Source organism: Papaver somniferum, chromosome 11, assembly GCF_003573695.1.
Source record: "Papaver somniferum cultivar HN1 chromosome 11, ASM357369v1, whole genome shotgun sequence".
Classification (NCBI taxonomy): domain Eukaryota; kingdom Viridiplantae; phylum Streptophyta; class Magnoliopsida; order Ranunculales; family Papaveraceae; genus Papaver; species Papaver somniferum.
The window spans coordinates 116298653-116316253 of record NC_039368.1 but is presented as its reverse complement, the minus strand read 5'-3'; the positions used below and the strand labels follow the sequence as shown (position 1 = coordinate 116316253).

At 35.8% G+C, this 17601-nt stretch overlaps 2 protein-coding genes across 2 annotated transcripts; one reads left to right on the top strand and one right to left on the bottom strand.

Moving 5' to 3' along the window:
• Window positions 1-7121: 7121 nt before the first annotated feature.
• Window positions 7122-8083, top strand: LOC113320585 (S-norcoclaurine synthase-like). The gene is made up of 2 exons (XM_026568490.1): window positions 7122-7446; window positions 7584-8083. The coding sequence occupies exons 1-2, from the start codon at window positions 7203-7205 to the stop codon at window positions 7892-7894; spliced, it is 555 nt and encodes a 184-aa protein (XP_026424275.1). The 5' UTR covers window positions 7122-7202; the 3' UTR covers window positions 7895-8083.
• Window positions 8084-13074: 4991 nt separating this feature from the next.
• LOC113323569 (S-norcoclaurine synthase 2-like) lies at window positions 13075-14074 on the bottom strand. Its single transcript, XM_026571890.1, has 2 exons — window positions 13771-14074; window positions 13075-13695 (listed from the first exon to the last, which is right to left on the bottom strand). The coding sequence occupies exons 1-2, from the start codon at window positions 13952-13954 to the stop codon at window positions 13313-13315; spliced, it is 567 nt and encodes a 188-aa protein (XP_026427675.1). The 5' UTR covers window positions 13955-14074; the 3' UTR covers window positions 13075-13312.
• Window positions 14075-17601: the final 3527 nt, after the last annotated feature.

Here is a 17601-nt window from a genome sequence, read left to right as displayed (position 1 = left end):
TTTCTCACCTTTAAGTTTTGGAGGTGGATTCTTTTTCGGGGGAAATACAATCCCTATCACCAAGACTGGTATCAAATTGTTTGGGACAAGTACCAATCTTTATGTGCAAAGCTTGTTTCTAAAGTTTAGGAACTTAGGGGCCAAGTTGGGAAAACTTGCTTCCAAAGTAAATTTTTCTTAAGGGCCAAGTTTTTTTCTCTATATAAAGGACAAGAATTAGAGGTGTAAATCAATCCAAACTAGAAGAGTGGTAAATCCTTGTGTTTAGAATTTTGGTATTTGTTGGGACTCGGGAGGATCGAGTGCTACCGTGATGGTCAATATCGGTGTGAAAAGAACTTATGGAGAGGGGATTTTGGTATTATAGTGTTTAAGATTTAGGGCTTTGCACTATATCAAGTTTCTAGTGTTTTCATGTCCTCTGTTATTAGTAGATATGAAGAAGGTGTAAGAAAAAACATGAGGCTGGTTTGAAGACTAGTTTAGAGAGTTCGTTTCTATGGTTTCTTCGATGGTGTTCACGTTTCAGTTTTGTTAACTCTTTGGGTATTTTCCTGGGTTGCGTAAAGAGCATGTAATGTCTTTGATTATAATGGAAGTTTTCCGATGATGTTGGCCGTGGATTATCCTGTAAAGCTGAACCACGTATATCTTGTATTGTATGGTTGTGTGCTTGTTTATCTTTTGTCTCTCTTATTATTTTTCTCATGTTTGTTTCAAATCACATTTTCCTTTGTGATCCTGTGTTTTACTGCGCTCGGGGTGCCAATTTTCCCAACAAATTGGTATCAGAGTCATTGGATGGGTGGGTGTGACTGAACATGAATTTGAACGATAATTCATTGTTCTGGTGAACAAATATGCTTATGAAAATAATATTTCAACTAGTGTTAACATAAAGATGGGTTTGTGATGTGATTTAAAAATCGGAGGTTCAACTTGGTAAAAATGTATGTTCTTCGTTTCGTTTTACGATGTAGTATGGGATGCAGAATAAAGATGAATGAGGTAGAATACATATATACTTCTTGAAGGGTGTTAGTAACCATACTATAAATAATGGGTTCCAAAGTTTGGATCGAGAAAGGATGGGGCTATGAAGTCTCATGTAAAAGCAATACAGGGAATGCTTGGAAGTTATGCATGAGATGTTATAAATTTATGTTCTTAATTAAATCTATGTTAAAATATTCTTGATGGCTTGCACGTGATATCAAGAATATGCCTGATCTCAGAAGCATGTACCAAGAGAATATGGGCATGCACACGGTACATATGTTTTGCAATTATGTTGGGTATAATGGTGGTAGAAAGCATGTCAGAATGATAGCGGCTTTAATTTGAGAATTGCTTAAAGGATTAAGATTTTTAACCACAATGGGAATATCTGATGATTAGTCTCAGATACATGGTAATCATGACATGTGCTGAAGCATGATATTAAAGTTAATTCTTCCTTTTTGGATTAGAGTTTAATATGTTGTTAGCTTAATGATTAGGTAGATCTAATGATGATTCTTCTAGATGGTTCTTTTGGTGATCAATGCTGGAGTATGTGTAAGGGTTTGTTGATGGCGATTGAAGATTTTCATGGGTTTTTTAAAGAGTAGTCAGTTTCACAAGTATTCTTCTGAAAGAATTTTATCAATATCATGGATTTTTGGTCGAATATGGAAGTTCTGATCTCAGCTTCAAAGGTAATTCTAAGGGCATATAAAGATGGTGTGTAGTTGGATAAAGGTGATTCTTTGTTTGATCGTCTGATGCTTGAAAGCATGATCCGAGATGGAGAATTTTCGCATTTAGTCTCTTGGGATTTAAACTAAAAGTCAAACTCTATCTTGTACAAATCTTGTTCCTAAAGTTTGGGAACTTAAGGGACGAGTTGGGAAAACTTGTTTCCAAAATAACTTTTTTCTTAAGGGCCAAGTTTGTTCTCTATATAAAGAATTAGAATTAGAGATGTAAATCAATCCAACATATAAGAGTGGTAAATCCTTGTGTTTAGTATTTCAGTCTTTTTGTTTAGAGGGTCGAGTGCTACTGTGAAGATCAATATCGGTACGAGAAAAACTTGTAGCAAGAGGTTTTGGTGTTTTAGTATCTAAGACCCTAAACCAAGTTTCTAGTATTTCCATGTTTCTCCTCTGTTACCACCAGCTGTGAAGAAGGTGAAGATGAGAAGATATGGGGCTGGTTTGAATAATGGTTTAGAGGATTTCCATGGTTTCCTCAATGGTGTTCTTGGGTAAACCTTGTTAACTCTTTGAGTCTTGTCTTGGGTTGAGGAAAAGACATGTAATGGTCTTTGATTATAATTGAAGTTTTTTGGTGGTGTTGGTCGTGTATGTAGCCTGTAAATGTGGACCACGTATATATTGTGTTGTGTGGTTGTGTGCTTGTTTATATTTTGTCTCTCTTATGGTGTCATTTGCAATGCTCTACTAGCAAAGTTTCTCGTGGGATTTGAAACTTCAAGTGTGGGTGAAACTTCCAACACTTCTCATGAGTACGTCATGGTTTTTTACAATGATCACACAATGGTTTCTTTGTCTTTGCTCCATCTACATGTGCTCCATGGAAAACTAAAAAATAACTCTCATGTTGAATCTGAGTGTGTAGCAAGCTCGATTTATAGCTTCCTCTTGCCTCAACTCTGAAAATACTTCCTTAACTTAGGAAGTGGTTTCTTTCCTAAAACCCTACCTCTTACTTCATCTAAACTTGGGTTCACTCCATCCAAAAATAGATAAACACGAATTCACGATTTCAAAAACAGATAAAATCATTTGGATTTCCCATTTATCAACATAATATTGGTCTAGATCCTGCCACCAGGCGACATCTCATTGAAGTATGTTGTGATGTTTCTGTCACCTTGCTTTTTACTCCACAATTAAGATTTCAACACAAATATCTGTGATGAGTTTTCGAAGATTCAAATACGTTGCAAGAACTAATCCCAATTTTTTTAGCAATATATGTGGGTTGGGGATGTAACTTTTCGTGGATTGGAGAATCCATCCAATAACCAAGGAATTTTCAGATCTCCAAGTTTTAAATTTTGAATCAGATTCAACTTTGTTATTTATCATCACTAGTAAGATATATCCAAGCTTTCCATGACCATCTATAGATAATTTAACAGATTTTTCCAATTATAGATAAATTGTACCATTCAATAGATGAATACTTATCTGGTAAGAAGAATATATGAAATCAATAGTGTCAACACTGCTTGTTACAGCTGAGGTTTTTGAAGTTTTGGTTTGAAAAGTATTTAGGCATTATTTTTTCTAGTATCGGTGTATGCTCTGAAACAAGTACGCAACACAATGTTTAATCAAATTGATTAACAAACTTCTTAAGAAAGAGATAACAATTGTTCAAGATAAATTCAAAATAGATAATCCTAATCTTCTAATAACTAGCAAGAGTTATTCAAAATTTCCCACTTAGTTCATTGTGATACAAAAAGGAGTTTAAGAGTCCAATTTCAAAAGGACATAAGATGGGAAAGTATCTCAAGACCTAGTCGTATAATGATCTGAGTTTGTGGAGTTTCAGATGCACATATGGCTAGGAAATCAACCCTCAACCTAGATGAAGACAACTGAATTTCGCGACAAGAATTCCCGAGACACTTATGGCTAGGTCTAGTGTATCCAACCTATTCATCAGTTCATATGAAGAGATACTAAGTTTTATTGACCTTTATCGTGTAGAGAATGAATTGACGAAATTAAGGAAAAAATAATAATATGGTGAATCTATGTAGGACGAGGGAATTATATTCAGGAAACGACAAAGAACAACATACAAATTCAGAGTTACATACGAACATGTTTTGGTCTATTTGACCTAGCCGTATGGGAGTCTGGAACACCATCATAAAATTTGTTTTTCAGAGCTACCTATAGCTAGGTTTATGAGTATTTGACCCATATGTAAACGTGATGTTTTTGCATGCCTTTGGTTTCAAAGTCAAGCAAATAGGGACCCAGAAAACCTCGAATTGATGAGTACTATATAAGTCGACCCTCTAAACTATTTTTTTTTAAAATGTACAAATTATCCACAATAACAGAAGGATATAGGATCTGTAACCGTGAAAAATATCTCAATAATCTTAGCGTAATCCCGCTACTTGAACAACTGCTTGACCGCATTTTCTGAGGTGACAATGACCTAGTAGAAGGAGAAACCTATTGCCACTAACACGCCACAGTAATTAAAATAAAAACTAAAATTTTGATATATTTATTTTATCTTCTTCTTCACATCAAACTAAACGTTTGGAATCCTTGACTTAATTTCTAGTTCTCTAATGTCAGTAGCATCGAAAGGTCGATCTTGGGTAATCCTCGATATTCCTTATCATAAATTTGTAATTTTTGAGAATTGTTATTGACGATCAAAACTAATGACCAATCAATCAGGTATAGAAACACTTTTCTTCATCGATCAAATCTTGTTAGTAATTCAGTTAGAGGCATAATCAAAGTAGTTAAATTTTGTTTTTATAGATTATAATATTTCAATCAACATGAATTAGATTTTCTGGCAGGAGAAGTGAAACGAATTAAAAGATGAACAAAGAGTTGCTTGTTTATGATGTTAAACTTGATCAATATCCAAATCCAAAGTCTTTTCCAGTAGCAAGTACCGGGTCGACTAGAGAATATCTCCTAAGAGTCGAACGTAGATTTTACGCCGACATGTCCAAGCCTTGCACAACTTGCACTACGACAAGCAAAATACTTGACGCTACCCGCGTCGCGATTGTTTTGTTTTGGACCAGATGGACAATATTCACCGTGTTAATGGGTTTAAGAATTCTCGACCATTAATGCGGATATACTTACACAATGTCCCAGTTGCAGAAGCTACGAGGTGTTTCCCCTTCACAATCTTGCCTACATAAGGCTTTCCCTCCTTCACAAACTGCAGGGTTGCCTTTACGTGTTCGCTGATTTGAGTTGTAAAGAAATTTATAGGAAAATAAAGAAGAGAGGTTGTTAGTCTACATACCTAAAACCCACCTCTTCCACACGTATCACCGCCCTCCATGAAAATGAGTATTTAGGCTTTCAGTGGCCGGCCAATCGGCACACACGGAGAGCATAGCATAGCATCATCCTCAGCCAAACCAAAGCAGCACGACTCAACACCACAACTTAAATGGCGAGCATATCATAGTATCAGCCTCAGCCAAAGCCTCATCCAAGCCAATGTAGCACGACGCAACACCATAGCTCCTATACATGTTGCTCTTGATCAATATTTCACCTTGATTTTTTTTTCATTTTCTTAATAACCTTGGTTCGATAAAAATCGATCTATGTGAGGATTTGGTTTTTCTCATGACCTAGTTTCAACTTTTAACGAAATAAAAGACCAATAAATAAATAAATATATATATTAGAAATATTTGGTTTTTACTTTTAAGTGACGTGGTAAAGATAAAAACATTCTCTTTCTGCCACATCAGAAAATGTTGTTATTTAGCCGGATATATAGCATTTTCGAATCTTAGGATTAACATCAGAAAATGTTGTTATTTATCCGGATATATAGCATTTTCGAATCTTAGGATTAGTTTATATCTTCTTATTGATATTTTCATGATTTTTGGTAAAACAATGAGTTGCTAAATTATTTTTGTTGGTTATGGATGTAACTTGAAGTCATGAACATGTTACTCAATTAATTCATTAATTTCTCTATTCACTCTCTTGTACATACTTATCAAATTTTACTATGTATAACGACCATCTCATTGTGTTCACATAATATGATTATTAGTTGTTCCATATATGTATGACACGAATTAAATATCTCAATAACTTAGTTAGATTTCTTAGATAATTTTATCAGAAACCCCAACAACAGGCAGTAATTTATGATCACTACGGGTGTAAATTTTTAAGTCACAAATAAAACTTGTTCTGGGTTGAATATGCTAAATTAGACGGATCAAAGGGTCACCGCACCCAAAACATATGTGCATTTCAGTACACCGAGAAACTTTTCACAAAATTGGTTAAAAAGACCAAAACCAATAATTTCTGGGTGAAAAGGACACTTAGATTTTGATACCGTTTAAATGACCAAAAATTTAAAAATAGTCAGGATGTAATCAGTTTCATCATGCTAATTTTCAAATACTTTTTCTTATTTTTAATTTACACAGGACGGATCCAGTTTCATCCTTGTTATTTTTTAAGTTTAAATCATGATGAATCCAGTTTCATCTTTGTTATTTTCTTTTTGTCCATTTCACTCATACTAATTTTTACTCGTCCATTTAAACCATGTTTGAAAAATATTTGGACAAATGATCCATTTTTCGGAAGTTTTTTTTGTTTTTTTGTCTTCGTTTTTTTGTCGGTCCATCGAGAAGGGTTCTTTTACGATTAAGTTTAGCTAAGGAACAACCATCATAGTTTAGCAAGGAACAATTAAGTCTTTTCCTATCCGAAATAAATAAATAAAATAAAATAAGATGTCAGCAAAAAGTACCAATAAAGAATCTAACATTTGTAGAGTTGTAGGCTATGTGTGGGCGGTTGTAAGTAAGACCCTGGTGACATGTTCTGTCATATCCATGTGATACAATGTACATGGCGGCTATCCAAGAAAAATACAGCTGCCGGGAGCAGTTAGAAGTACAAGTAAGGCTTGTCAAATTTTGTTTCTTCCTATTCAACAACATTTATGCACCGAATGGTCAGCAATGCTGCCAGTAGGTGAAAGTTTAGACTTCAGAATTTGAAATTTTGGATTTCGTGACATTTTAAGATTGTCGATTGTTATCAACTAATCAACCACCCCATATTTCTCTGTGCATCGAAGGGTCTTTTCTTACTCTACAGAATGCAAAATTGCTTATAGGGGTACCAGAAAACTACTGAGGATAGCGAAGTAAGCATTTTCCACTAATTGGTCATGTGAAATTCATACCCTCGTTAATCTAGTAACCCATTAGCAACCATGAGAAAAATGTGTCAACCTACTATGTTCATGTTTATACTATCCACCCGAAAATTGCAAAGAACCGAGTTCCGGACTATAAATACCTAAACTAGGCCATGAGTTGAAAGAAAAACCTAAACCTGATTACTTCTGTCCTAACCCATTTCAAGCTTTAAGGTAACCCATCAGTTATATATAGTGGAGCAGCTGGAGTTCATAAAGAGAAAATGAAATATCAAGCTGGTTTATCAATCTTTTTGTTATTCTTAATTGGTACGGGAGAATCATCGAAATATACCCTTGTTAATGACTTCAACGTAGCAGCCTCAGCCGATGAAGTATGGGCAGTTTACAGCTCTCATAACCTCCCTAAACTCATTGTGAAATTATTACCCGGTATGTTCAAAAGAATAGATGTACTTAAAGGCGATGGTGGCGTTGGTACCATTCTCCGCCTTGTTTATCCTCCTGGTACGTATAAATCTTCACAATTTGCTTCTCATTGTGAACATTGTTAATATTTTCTGTTTCTGAATCCGTGTTACCATTTTAATATTGCATGTATATATATATATATATATGCATGCATAATCTTTTCAACAATGAAGGATCGGTGCCGCTTACGTACAAGGAGAAATTCGTGACAATCGATAACCGCAGGCGTTTGAAGGAGGTACTACAAATCGAAGGAGGGTACCTGAAAATGGGTGTAACCTTCTACATGGACAGTTTCCAAGTCATAAAAAGAGGTCGCGATTCATGCATCATCAGATCCATAACTAAGTACGAAATTAGAGATGACCTTGCTGTTAAAGTTTCTCCTCTCATCAGTGTCGATTCTCTAGTCACCATGGCTAGAGCTATCTCAAAATATGTGCTAGAGAACAAGAAGAAAGCTAATTCAACAATAGTTCCTTGATGATCTTGCTCCAGAAACAATGTTGTTCTTGTTGATTTAATAAGCTGCCAGCAGTATGTTTTTGTTTTCTTCTTTTTGTCTGAAATATAATTAAGCATCAAGTTCAAAGGTTATTTACACTGCTGGTAGCAGGTTGCAGCCTTCCCATGTTGGTATTGGCTGACATATTATCAAAGACATGTTTTGCGATATGCCGCACTACTAAACAACTCAAAACAAAAGTGCCACACCAATTATCTTTTTCCATATAGTATGAATAATTGTATTTCTCAGTTAAGGATATGAAAATATTGACTTTCACCAAGACACAATAAGGTGCACTTGCGGCAGTGACTGCTTTGGATCGGCTTATTCCGAAGCCTAAGAGATGGCGCTCTTAGGTTTTGTTTTATGATCTAAATGCGATAGGGTCGTAGACCAACTTTGACCGTCTCATATGTTTACTAAAATACCCCTATGAAATGGTTGAATGACCTTTTATCCAAACCTGGTTAAACACTTAACTAAACCAAGGTTTACGGCTAAATTTATATATGATTCCGGTTGGTGCTAATTAAAGGGGGCAGTTCAAGATGACATGGAAGAGTCGATGTTGCCTTTGGTTCTTGGTGGCCGAATGATGGTAGGGTATTCATCTATTCAACAATTTCAACTTATTATCTGAGACATTCAAGTTGTTTAATAAATCTCATTGATTAACCATTAACTAATTAGACTAACTAATTTTTCTTTTCTATTTAAACCAAAGTAGCCCAGTTTGTTGAGAAGAAGCTATAACCCATAAAATACTAATAATACATCGTAATTTATCATCCATAAACAGAAACAGGGTTCTTATCTTCCATGGAAGATTCATACGCTTCCCAACCTAAGGTTTTTGATAGTCACTATGCATTCAACGTCGCTGTATCTGGTCATAGAGTGGAGGACGACGAAGTCCAGATATTGACTCAAGAGATACAAAGAACAGATGGGTTCTGATGTTGTTACTGCCTATGATAACGGGCACTAAATGGAGGAGATTATGAATGTTTTGAGTTTCTGATGGACTATGGTATGTGGGTTGTGTATGATTTGAATTTGCAGGAGTATACAGTTACATAAAAGGAATTCTTAATGAGCGACACCATCAGGTTTTGCTTCTGCTCCTGCTCTTGATCATTAGGTGTTCGAAGAAATGGATGTACAACAAAAAGGATCATTAGGTGTTCGAAGAATGGATGTACGGAAAACAAAAAAGAATTGGAGAAAAGAGACTTCCCCACCGGATGGAAAGAGATGTGAAAAGACTAGAGGGTAAAATATTTTAACAATATCCTAACTGTCAACGCTAGTCAGCTGAGGATCTAGGTTTTTGGCAAAAAATAAAGATCAACTAATGATACTTTTAAAAATATCGATCTTCAGTTAGTCTACGACCCTAATGCATCACCGACATGTTTTACGATCCGGACCCTAATATAAGCAAAAATATACGACCTTTTTACAAAATATCTCAATTGTTATTGCATGCATTAAGTCATTCTTGTTGTTACGTACCATAAGATCTATATACCGCTAAGAGATGTATATATATATATAGTTCCCTTTAAAATTGTTGTACTTTAAGCACCCCAAGTGTATTTCTTGGTGGTGAAATTTCGGTGGCTTCTAATTTTTTGAAATTGTTGTACTCTTCACTAATTACATACATGTGGAGTTCGTTAGATATGTTTTTGCGTTAAAGTTTGCGAACCAACCGAACATGACTCTGTAAATCTATTAACAAAGTCTGTAACATGTCTGTTAATCGAACGGCTAAAAACCTCCATTAAAGTGCGAGTTCGATAACCTGCGTGTTTGGAAAAGATAACCGAACTACACTTCCAGATGAGTTCGGTAACCTGTTCTTCACATAAGGTAACCGAACAAACCCAAATCTATACTAAAAATTTACATTTTTTTGAAAATTTGGAGCAATTCAACCAACATTATCTAAGTTTGAAGCATACTTGGGTACCCAAATACTCTTCCTCCGGTTGTGGTTGGTAAAATCCATCGTTTTCATGTTTTCCTTCTTCATCTTCTTTAACTTTACTCTCTCAATAATTCTACTTCTTTCAAAAAAAAAAAAACTCTATCTGAATTTTCAATGCCACTAATTATTTTTAACTTAATCATTGCACTAATCATTATACTAACTATTATTAACACTAACTAATCATTAACCAAAATTAATCGGAAGGGTAGTTTAGGTGTTAATATAAATATCTATATATATAAGGGGTGACCTAGATTTACTTCTAATGCCTTACCCAAAATAAAATCATGGTCCCCAAAAAATCCATGGTCCCAAAAAATGAAGGCTGACCTAAATCTTTTTAGGCATACAAAACAATAGTCCCATCTTGGGTGACTTTATAAGGGGTGCCCTATGGGTAATTCAATTACCTATATACCCTTAATACAAAAATCTAAAATTAGTTTTCCAAAAAATCAAAATCAATTTCCCTTAACATCTCTTCTTCTTCCTCCCCTAGCCGAACTCATCCCCTCCCGCGAAAAAGAAAAAATTCATTACCGTGATTAATTGTCGATCGTAAAAATTTGATCGTCGATTAAACTCAACTACATAATGACTCGTACAAAAAGAAAATAACAGGGTCTAGGCAAACCAAATTGTCTTCTAATCCATCAATTGAAGAAGAAGAACCAATTGAAGATGAAGGTGTAGATACTGAAAATCAACCACCAATTGAACCAGAAATTGAACCAACTACATCTACAACTCCACAAATGAGGATAAGAAAGTAAGTTTTTACAAACCTAATCTCCTATTTGCTGTTTTTATCGATTAAATGACGGTTACGGTGTTGGATTCGGCTCAAAATTGAGTTGCGTTTTTAGCGGAACTGTTCTTTACAAAAGCTTCCTTTAAGTGTATATGAACAGTGCATGAAATTTCAAGTCGAACCTAGTCACAGATAGAGACGCATAAGGGTTCGGCGTATTCAATAATCATAACATGTGTCGAACCTAGCACATTTACGAGGTTCGGTTATTACGATATTCACATTATGTGCCGAACCAATACAAAATTCTTACTTCAACAATTATCAGGAAAATAAATGATCAGGTTTGGCTTATATAATACTTATGTAAATAGCCGAACCATGTACTACCAAAAGGTTCGGCGCTTACGATTTTCTCAATGTAAGCCGAACGTCACATAATTTTTCTTCTAGATCACACAGGATTAGGTTCGGCTCATTATGACATTTTTAAACAAGCCGAACTAGGGGCTACAAAGTGGGTTCGTCTCATAATAATAACACTTTCAGCTTGTCGAACTTTTCATTAGTTGTCAATATCCAGTTGGGTTCGGCTGATATATTAAGCCGAACATATTCCAGACTCGCCGAACCTTAGTGAAAAAACACAAACTTTTTATGATTTTAAGCTAATAAGAATTATTTTAACTAGTCATTAGTATTAACACTAATCCTAAAAGGGCATATTTGCCATTAAAAGAAAATTTGGTGAAGGGGCTTCTGATTTTGTTATTTCACATCCTTTTTTGTCTTTATTAGGTATGCCTAATAAGATTCATGTATGCCTAAAACAACCTTCAAAAAATCGTTCTTAAAAATGGTAATATTTTGTCTTTAAATTAATCATTGCACTAATCATTACACTAACTAATCATTACCCAAAATTAGTCAGGAGGGTAGTTTAGGTATTAATATAAATATCTAGATAAGGAGTGACCTAGATCTTCTTCTAATGTCATACCCCAAATAAAACAATGGTCCCAAAAAATTGTAGGGGTGTGCAACGGACGGACGGTTGCGGATTAGGGGTCACCCGCAACCAAACCGTCAAAATTGTGGATTTGGAAAATCAAACCGTGACCGGCCCAATCATCCGCAGATTTCATATCCGCGGATCCGCGGATTGTACGGACCGGTTGCGGATTAACCGCGGATTTGGTAAAACAAAAAGAAAAGAAAAAGATTAGCTAGACTGGTAGAGCCGAATTCACAGCCGTAATTGTTGTCTTGAAGTATATAAATTTCCCAGCAATTATGTCTTCCGTGTGTTGATTCTGTAAGGCGGCCTGATACTAGTGTTGTAAATGCTGCGAAGGCCCAAGGGATATATTGTTCTCATCCAAGGATCTGGTGAAGTAATTCCTGAACTATGTGCTTTATAAGTGTAGCACTTACAGATATTCCAAAACAGACGAGGCCCATTAAAAAAGTCCGAGAATATTATAAGCCTCAAAGGTTCTTGGTTGCGATATGCTGAGCTTGTAAGTACTGAAAACAATGCTACTAGCATGAATTTGAACTTGACGGTTCATTGCAAGCATTCAAATAGATAGATAAGTAGGTTGCCCTGCGGTGCGGATAATCCGCGGTTTTTAAAGCCCACCCGTAACCGTAACCGCACCGCATGCGGATTTGAAAATGCATCCATGTACGGTCCATAACTCTTGCGGATTGGTTTTCACCCGCAATTTTACGGACGGATACGGATAAAATCCGCGGTTACGGGTTGGTCCTTTGAAATTTTAAGAACTGAAATTGGAGCTAGAATAAAGATATACCTGGTAATCTTGAGAATTGGTTTCTTCGATTTCTTTTTCTTCTTGGGTTGGTCCTTCGAAATCATAGTAAGGTTCATAAGGGTTATTTTGAGTTTGAGAAAAATTTCATGATTTTCTGAAAAATCAGCAAAGAACAGATCGTTGTTGATGATAATAATATGTTATCATATTTTGAAGATGAATGGTCACCTACATCAAAATTTTTGCTTGAATCACCCATTTGCAAAAAATTTCTCCAATTTTGTTTTTCTCTTCTGCTTCTTCTTCTCCTTCTTCTCTGATTTTCTTTTGTTTTGATTTTCAGTTTCATCACTTCACTTAAAGAGATAAATTAGTCTTAATTGATTTGCTAATCATGATTAATAATGTTAATCGCGTTTTATCATCTAAAATTATATGGGTCATATTAGTCTTTATATAAATATATTATGAGGTGTGTCCCAATTGATATTTGATGACCCTAGAAAGCCCCGAAAAAAACGGACTTTCTTAGCACCAATAATAGAGTTCAAATTTTATCTAGGAGGCTTATAAGCGGAAGTAATAACTCCGCTATAATAATAATTTCTTTTTTGCGGTCTCAAAGCTATAATTTATCGAACTTTTACAAATTATTTTTCCCATACATTATTATTATTCAAACATGTAGCCAAAGCCATCGCATTATTTTTTTCGTTACTCTTCGATTGGATTACAAATTTAAAATACGAACACCCTATTCACAACCCGTCACCGCACATAGCAAGTCTTGATCAAATCAAAGAAAATTTAAAGTACACTAAAGAAGGGCTTAATGATCTGCATCATCATCAAATAATTATCATCTCTAATTACTTACCAAACAAAGAAATCCAAATCCTATGCAAATGACCATGCTTTTTATCATGACCTTCTTCAGAACAAGTTGAAGGATCTTCTGCCTTGTTTTTCTCGTTGTTTTGGATGACGTATTTTGAGATAGCTCGAGCCATATCAACAAGGGACTCGACACTGATATGAGAAGAAACTTTTTCTGCGAGTTCGGCGCTAACTTCGTATTTGGTAATCGATCTTATGGTGCATGAATCATGAGTTTTCTTCAGGATTTGGAAACTATCCATGTAAAATGTACAGCCCATCTCCAGATATCCTCCTTCGATCTGTCGCACCTCTTTCAGTCGTTTATGGTTATCCATGGTTACGAACTTCTCCTTGTAAGAGAGTGGCACAGATCCTGATAACCACAATTAATTAATTGATTAATACATGTAAGAAAATGATTAGCGTTGATAAGTATATGCGTACGTACCATGAGGATAGACGAGGTGAAGAACCGTGCCAAGACCACCGTTACCTTCGACCACATCGATCTTTTTGAAAACACCGGGAAGTAATTCAACTATGAGCCTTGGGAGATCGGGAGAGCTGTAAACTGCCCAGACATCGTCGGCTGAAGCTCCGACGTCGAATTCATTTATAAGTTCATACCTCATCGTAATAGCTTCAAGTGATTATGATTTGCCTTTTAACTTTGATGATTTTCTTAGATGCAACTTTTCTTTTCCTTTTTTGCAACCTTTTATTTGCCTTTGTGGGAGTGGTTGCGTATTTCAATTTGGAGTATTGCTTTTTTATTCGACATTATTGACTAGATTATTAGCCGCCTTAACTTAATCCTTAACTTGCACAGTAATTACACTAAAGACATTAGTGCTTGGGTGTACATACTTATTCTTTAATGAAATGAAAATATGCTTTATCGAGGTTGAATGAGGAACTTAAATGAGTAGAGAGGAAATTCTACAAGGGAAGTGCCCCCAAAAGCCGTAGGCCAGTTACCAGTACACTCATTTCACCTTGTGGGCTTTGTGAACTCAGATATGATTCCAAGGCACTGGGCTCTTATTAGATAGTGGTGTAATCCAATCGAAGAGTAACGAAAAAAATAATGCGATGGCTTTGGCTACATGTTTGAATAATAACAATGTATGGGAAAAATAATTTGTAAAAGTTCCATAAATTATAGCTTTGAGACCGCAAAAAAGAAATTATTATTATAGCGGAGTTATTACTTCCGCTTATAAGCCTCCTAGATAAAATTTGAACTCTATTATTGGTGCTAAGAAAATCCATTTTTTCCGGGGCTTTCTAGGGTCACCAAATATCAATTGGGACACACCTCGTAATATATTTATATAAAGACTATATGACCCATATATTTTTAGATGATAAAACGCAATTAACATTATTAATCATGATTAACAAATCAATTAAGACTAATTTATCTCTTTAAGTTAAGTGATGAAACTGAAAATCAAAACAAAAGAAAATCAGAGAAGAAGGAGAAGAAGAAGCAGAAGAGAAAAACAAAATTGGAGAAATTTTTTGCAAATGGGTGATTCAAGCAAAAATTTTGATGTAGGTGACCATTCATCTTCAAAATATGATAACATATTATTATCATCAACAACGATCTGTTCTTTGCTGATTTTTCAGAAAATCATGAAATTTTTCTCAAACTCAAAATAACCCTTATGAACCTTACTATGATTTCGAAGGACCAACCCAAGAAGAAAAAGAAATCGAAGAAACCAATGCTCAAGATTACCAGGTATATCTTTATTCTAGCTCCAGTTTCAGTTCTTAATCTCAGAATGGCTAGAAGTTCAAGTTTTTTCCTTCCGAAAATCCTAGTTTTCCAGCCGCCAGGTACAATCACGTCTGGGAAACAATGAACTCATGGCCGTTATTATGTTATACGGCTCACAGTTCATGAACTCCCAGCTGTTATGAAATCTTACGGATGGGACGATGAAAACTTCCTGGCTGTAACTAATCAGTTACGGCCAGCTTTTTTCTACGTGCATGTGAAGCATTTAATACTGTCATCGGCGGTTAGGTTTCCTGGACGAAAGTATTAAATGATATTTAATGTTGACGGCGACGTCTGGGTTACTGAACCGTTTATAGTTTTACGGCTGGACTAAGCCATAATAAGACTAATCCAAAAATAGGGAAATAAACGGCCAGGAACTCGTATCCGTAAACTTCTTACGGATGGGACCATGGGCGGTCGACCCAGCCGTTTATTTCTTGACGGCTAGAATATCCCTACTCGACCCAGACGTAAATAATATTATGGCTCTAGTGTTGCCTTTCCACCTAGCCGTTTAGTTATTGACGGCTGGGTTTTCAATATTGACCCAGTCATTTCTGTGTATTTTTCGTAAAAAATGATGTGAAATATTTAATTTTTTTATAGAATGTACCATATATTTTATCAAGAGGTGGTTATGGAAGACCAAGAGGTGGTTATAGAAGACCAACCGCCACCGGTGAAAGTTTCCGAGGATACACGTGCTCACTATGCAAACAATTTTGAGTGGAAACATAAGAAAGATGAAAAGAATTAGGCTCAAGAACAAGGGCTGAAAAAGATGTGCATGATAATCCAGAATAAACAAGTTACTCCCACTGGCTTTCAAATGGTTTGCGAGTGTAGTGGAAAGTATGAGATCCACAAGGATTATTCCGATCGAAGATATAGGTCCATTTTGGAAACAACTAACATTCAGCAATCCATTACCCAATCAAGGTCTTGGAAACGTGTTTTGCAACACGGACGCACACAAGGAACTTTTTGAGAAGTATGCTTATTTATTACCGGCACAAAGGCAACTTTGGTTGTATGAATTGCGGAAATTCAATCGTCCTTTCACTAGAGATGATATTTTTGAACCTTCCAAGGTGAAGGGAAAGGGAAGGCCTTCGAACAAAAAAACGAGGAAAGTTGAAAGGGCAGAAGCTAAGAGAAAGGTTCAAGAGGGTCCACAATTGACTCCTTCAATGCATATATATCTTTCGGGTTTTGAAAAACTGAACGAGTTGTACAAGGAAAAAAGTGGACCAAGTCGAACTAGTGGAATGAAGGTAAAAGTCCCAAAAAAGAAAGTAATTGTGGCATCCCAACAAGGTTCAAAAAGAAAGGTTAATGATGGAGTCAAAATTAAAGAACCGATTGTTCCATCCCAATAAGGTTCAACAAAGAGAACGGAAATGGAAAAATGCGGACCAAGCTGAACTAGTGGAGTGAAGGTAAAGTTCCCCAAGAAGAAGGTGGTTGTGGCATCCCAACAAGTTTCAACAACAAAAGAAGGTAGTAGCGTCCAAAGGAAAGTTGGTAGTGCAATTATTATGAAGCAATTAGAGAGAAGCCGAGGTAATAATGTCAAAGGAAAAGCTCCATTGGTCGAACCATCGCAAACCACCCCACAAGTAGTTGTTCGTGGTGAGAAAGAGACGGTTTATATAGACGTAGGATTAGGTATATCACCCCCTATAGATGAGGAAGGTAATTATATCCTACCTATGTACACAATATACAAAAATTACATGCATTATTTACCACATTTTATTTATGAATATGTCAAGTCCACCGACGATGTTGCGAGGGACGGAAATTGTGGTTACCATGTGTTCGTAGATCAACTTGGATCCTTTGAGGATGATGCAAGAGATTGGAAGGTATACCAAATTACTTATGTAAGGGAAAAGTGTTTGCTTGAATTACGGTGTTACCCGGATTTTTACAAGCCGATGATGAGATTCGAAAGATGAAACGGAGGCGGTGCTAAAAGAGAGATTCGAAGCATTTGAACGGCGTTTAAGGGTAACGCTAAATTGACAAGTGAATATTGGATGAGAATGCAAATATGTGACTATCTATTCGCCAATGCATTTCATTGAGTTATTCATTCCATCTCCTATGCCGATAATGCTACATACGCACCAACAAGATCAACTTTTACCGATGATGAATCAACAAGGATAGTCATCGTGGGGTTTGTGAACATGAGTCATTTTATCGGACTCTAATTGAAAGAAAAATGCCCATTATCTCCATTAAGGAGGGGAGATGGTGGTGACAAGTGAAATATCATTGGGTTGGTGTGCTAGGTTTGAAGAAAGATTTGAATTTTGGAAAACATTGCAGTTGTCAAGGGATGCGCCTTGTATACTAATGACTTCCGACGAGGATGACTATGAGACTTCCGATGATGGTGACTATGAGTAATTGTGGTGTCAAGGTTAGTGATAATATGATAACAATGTTATTTTGAAGGGTGTTGATCATATGAAC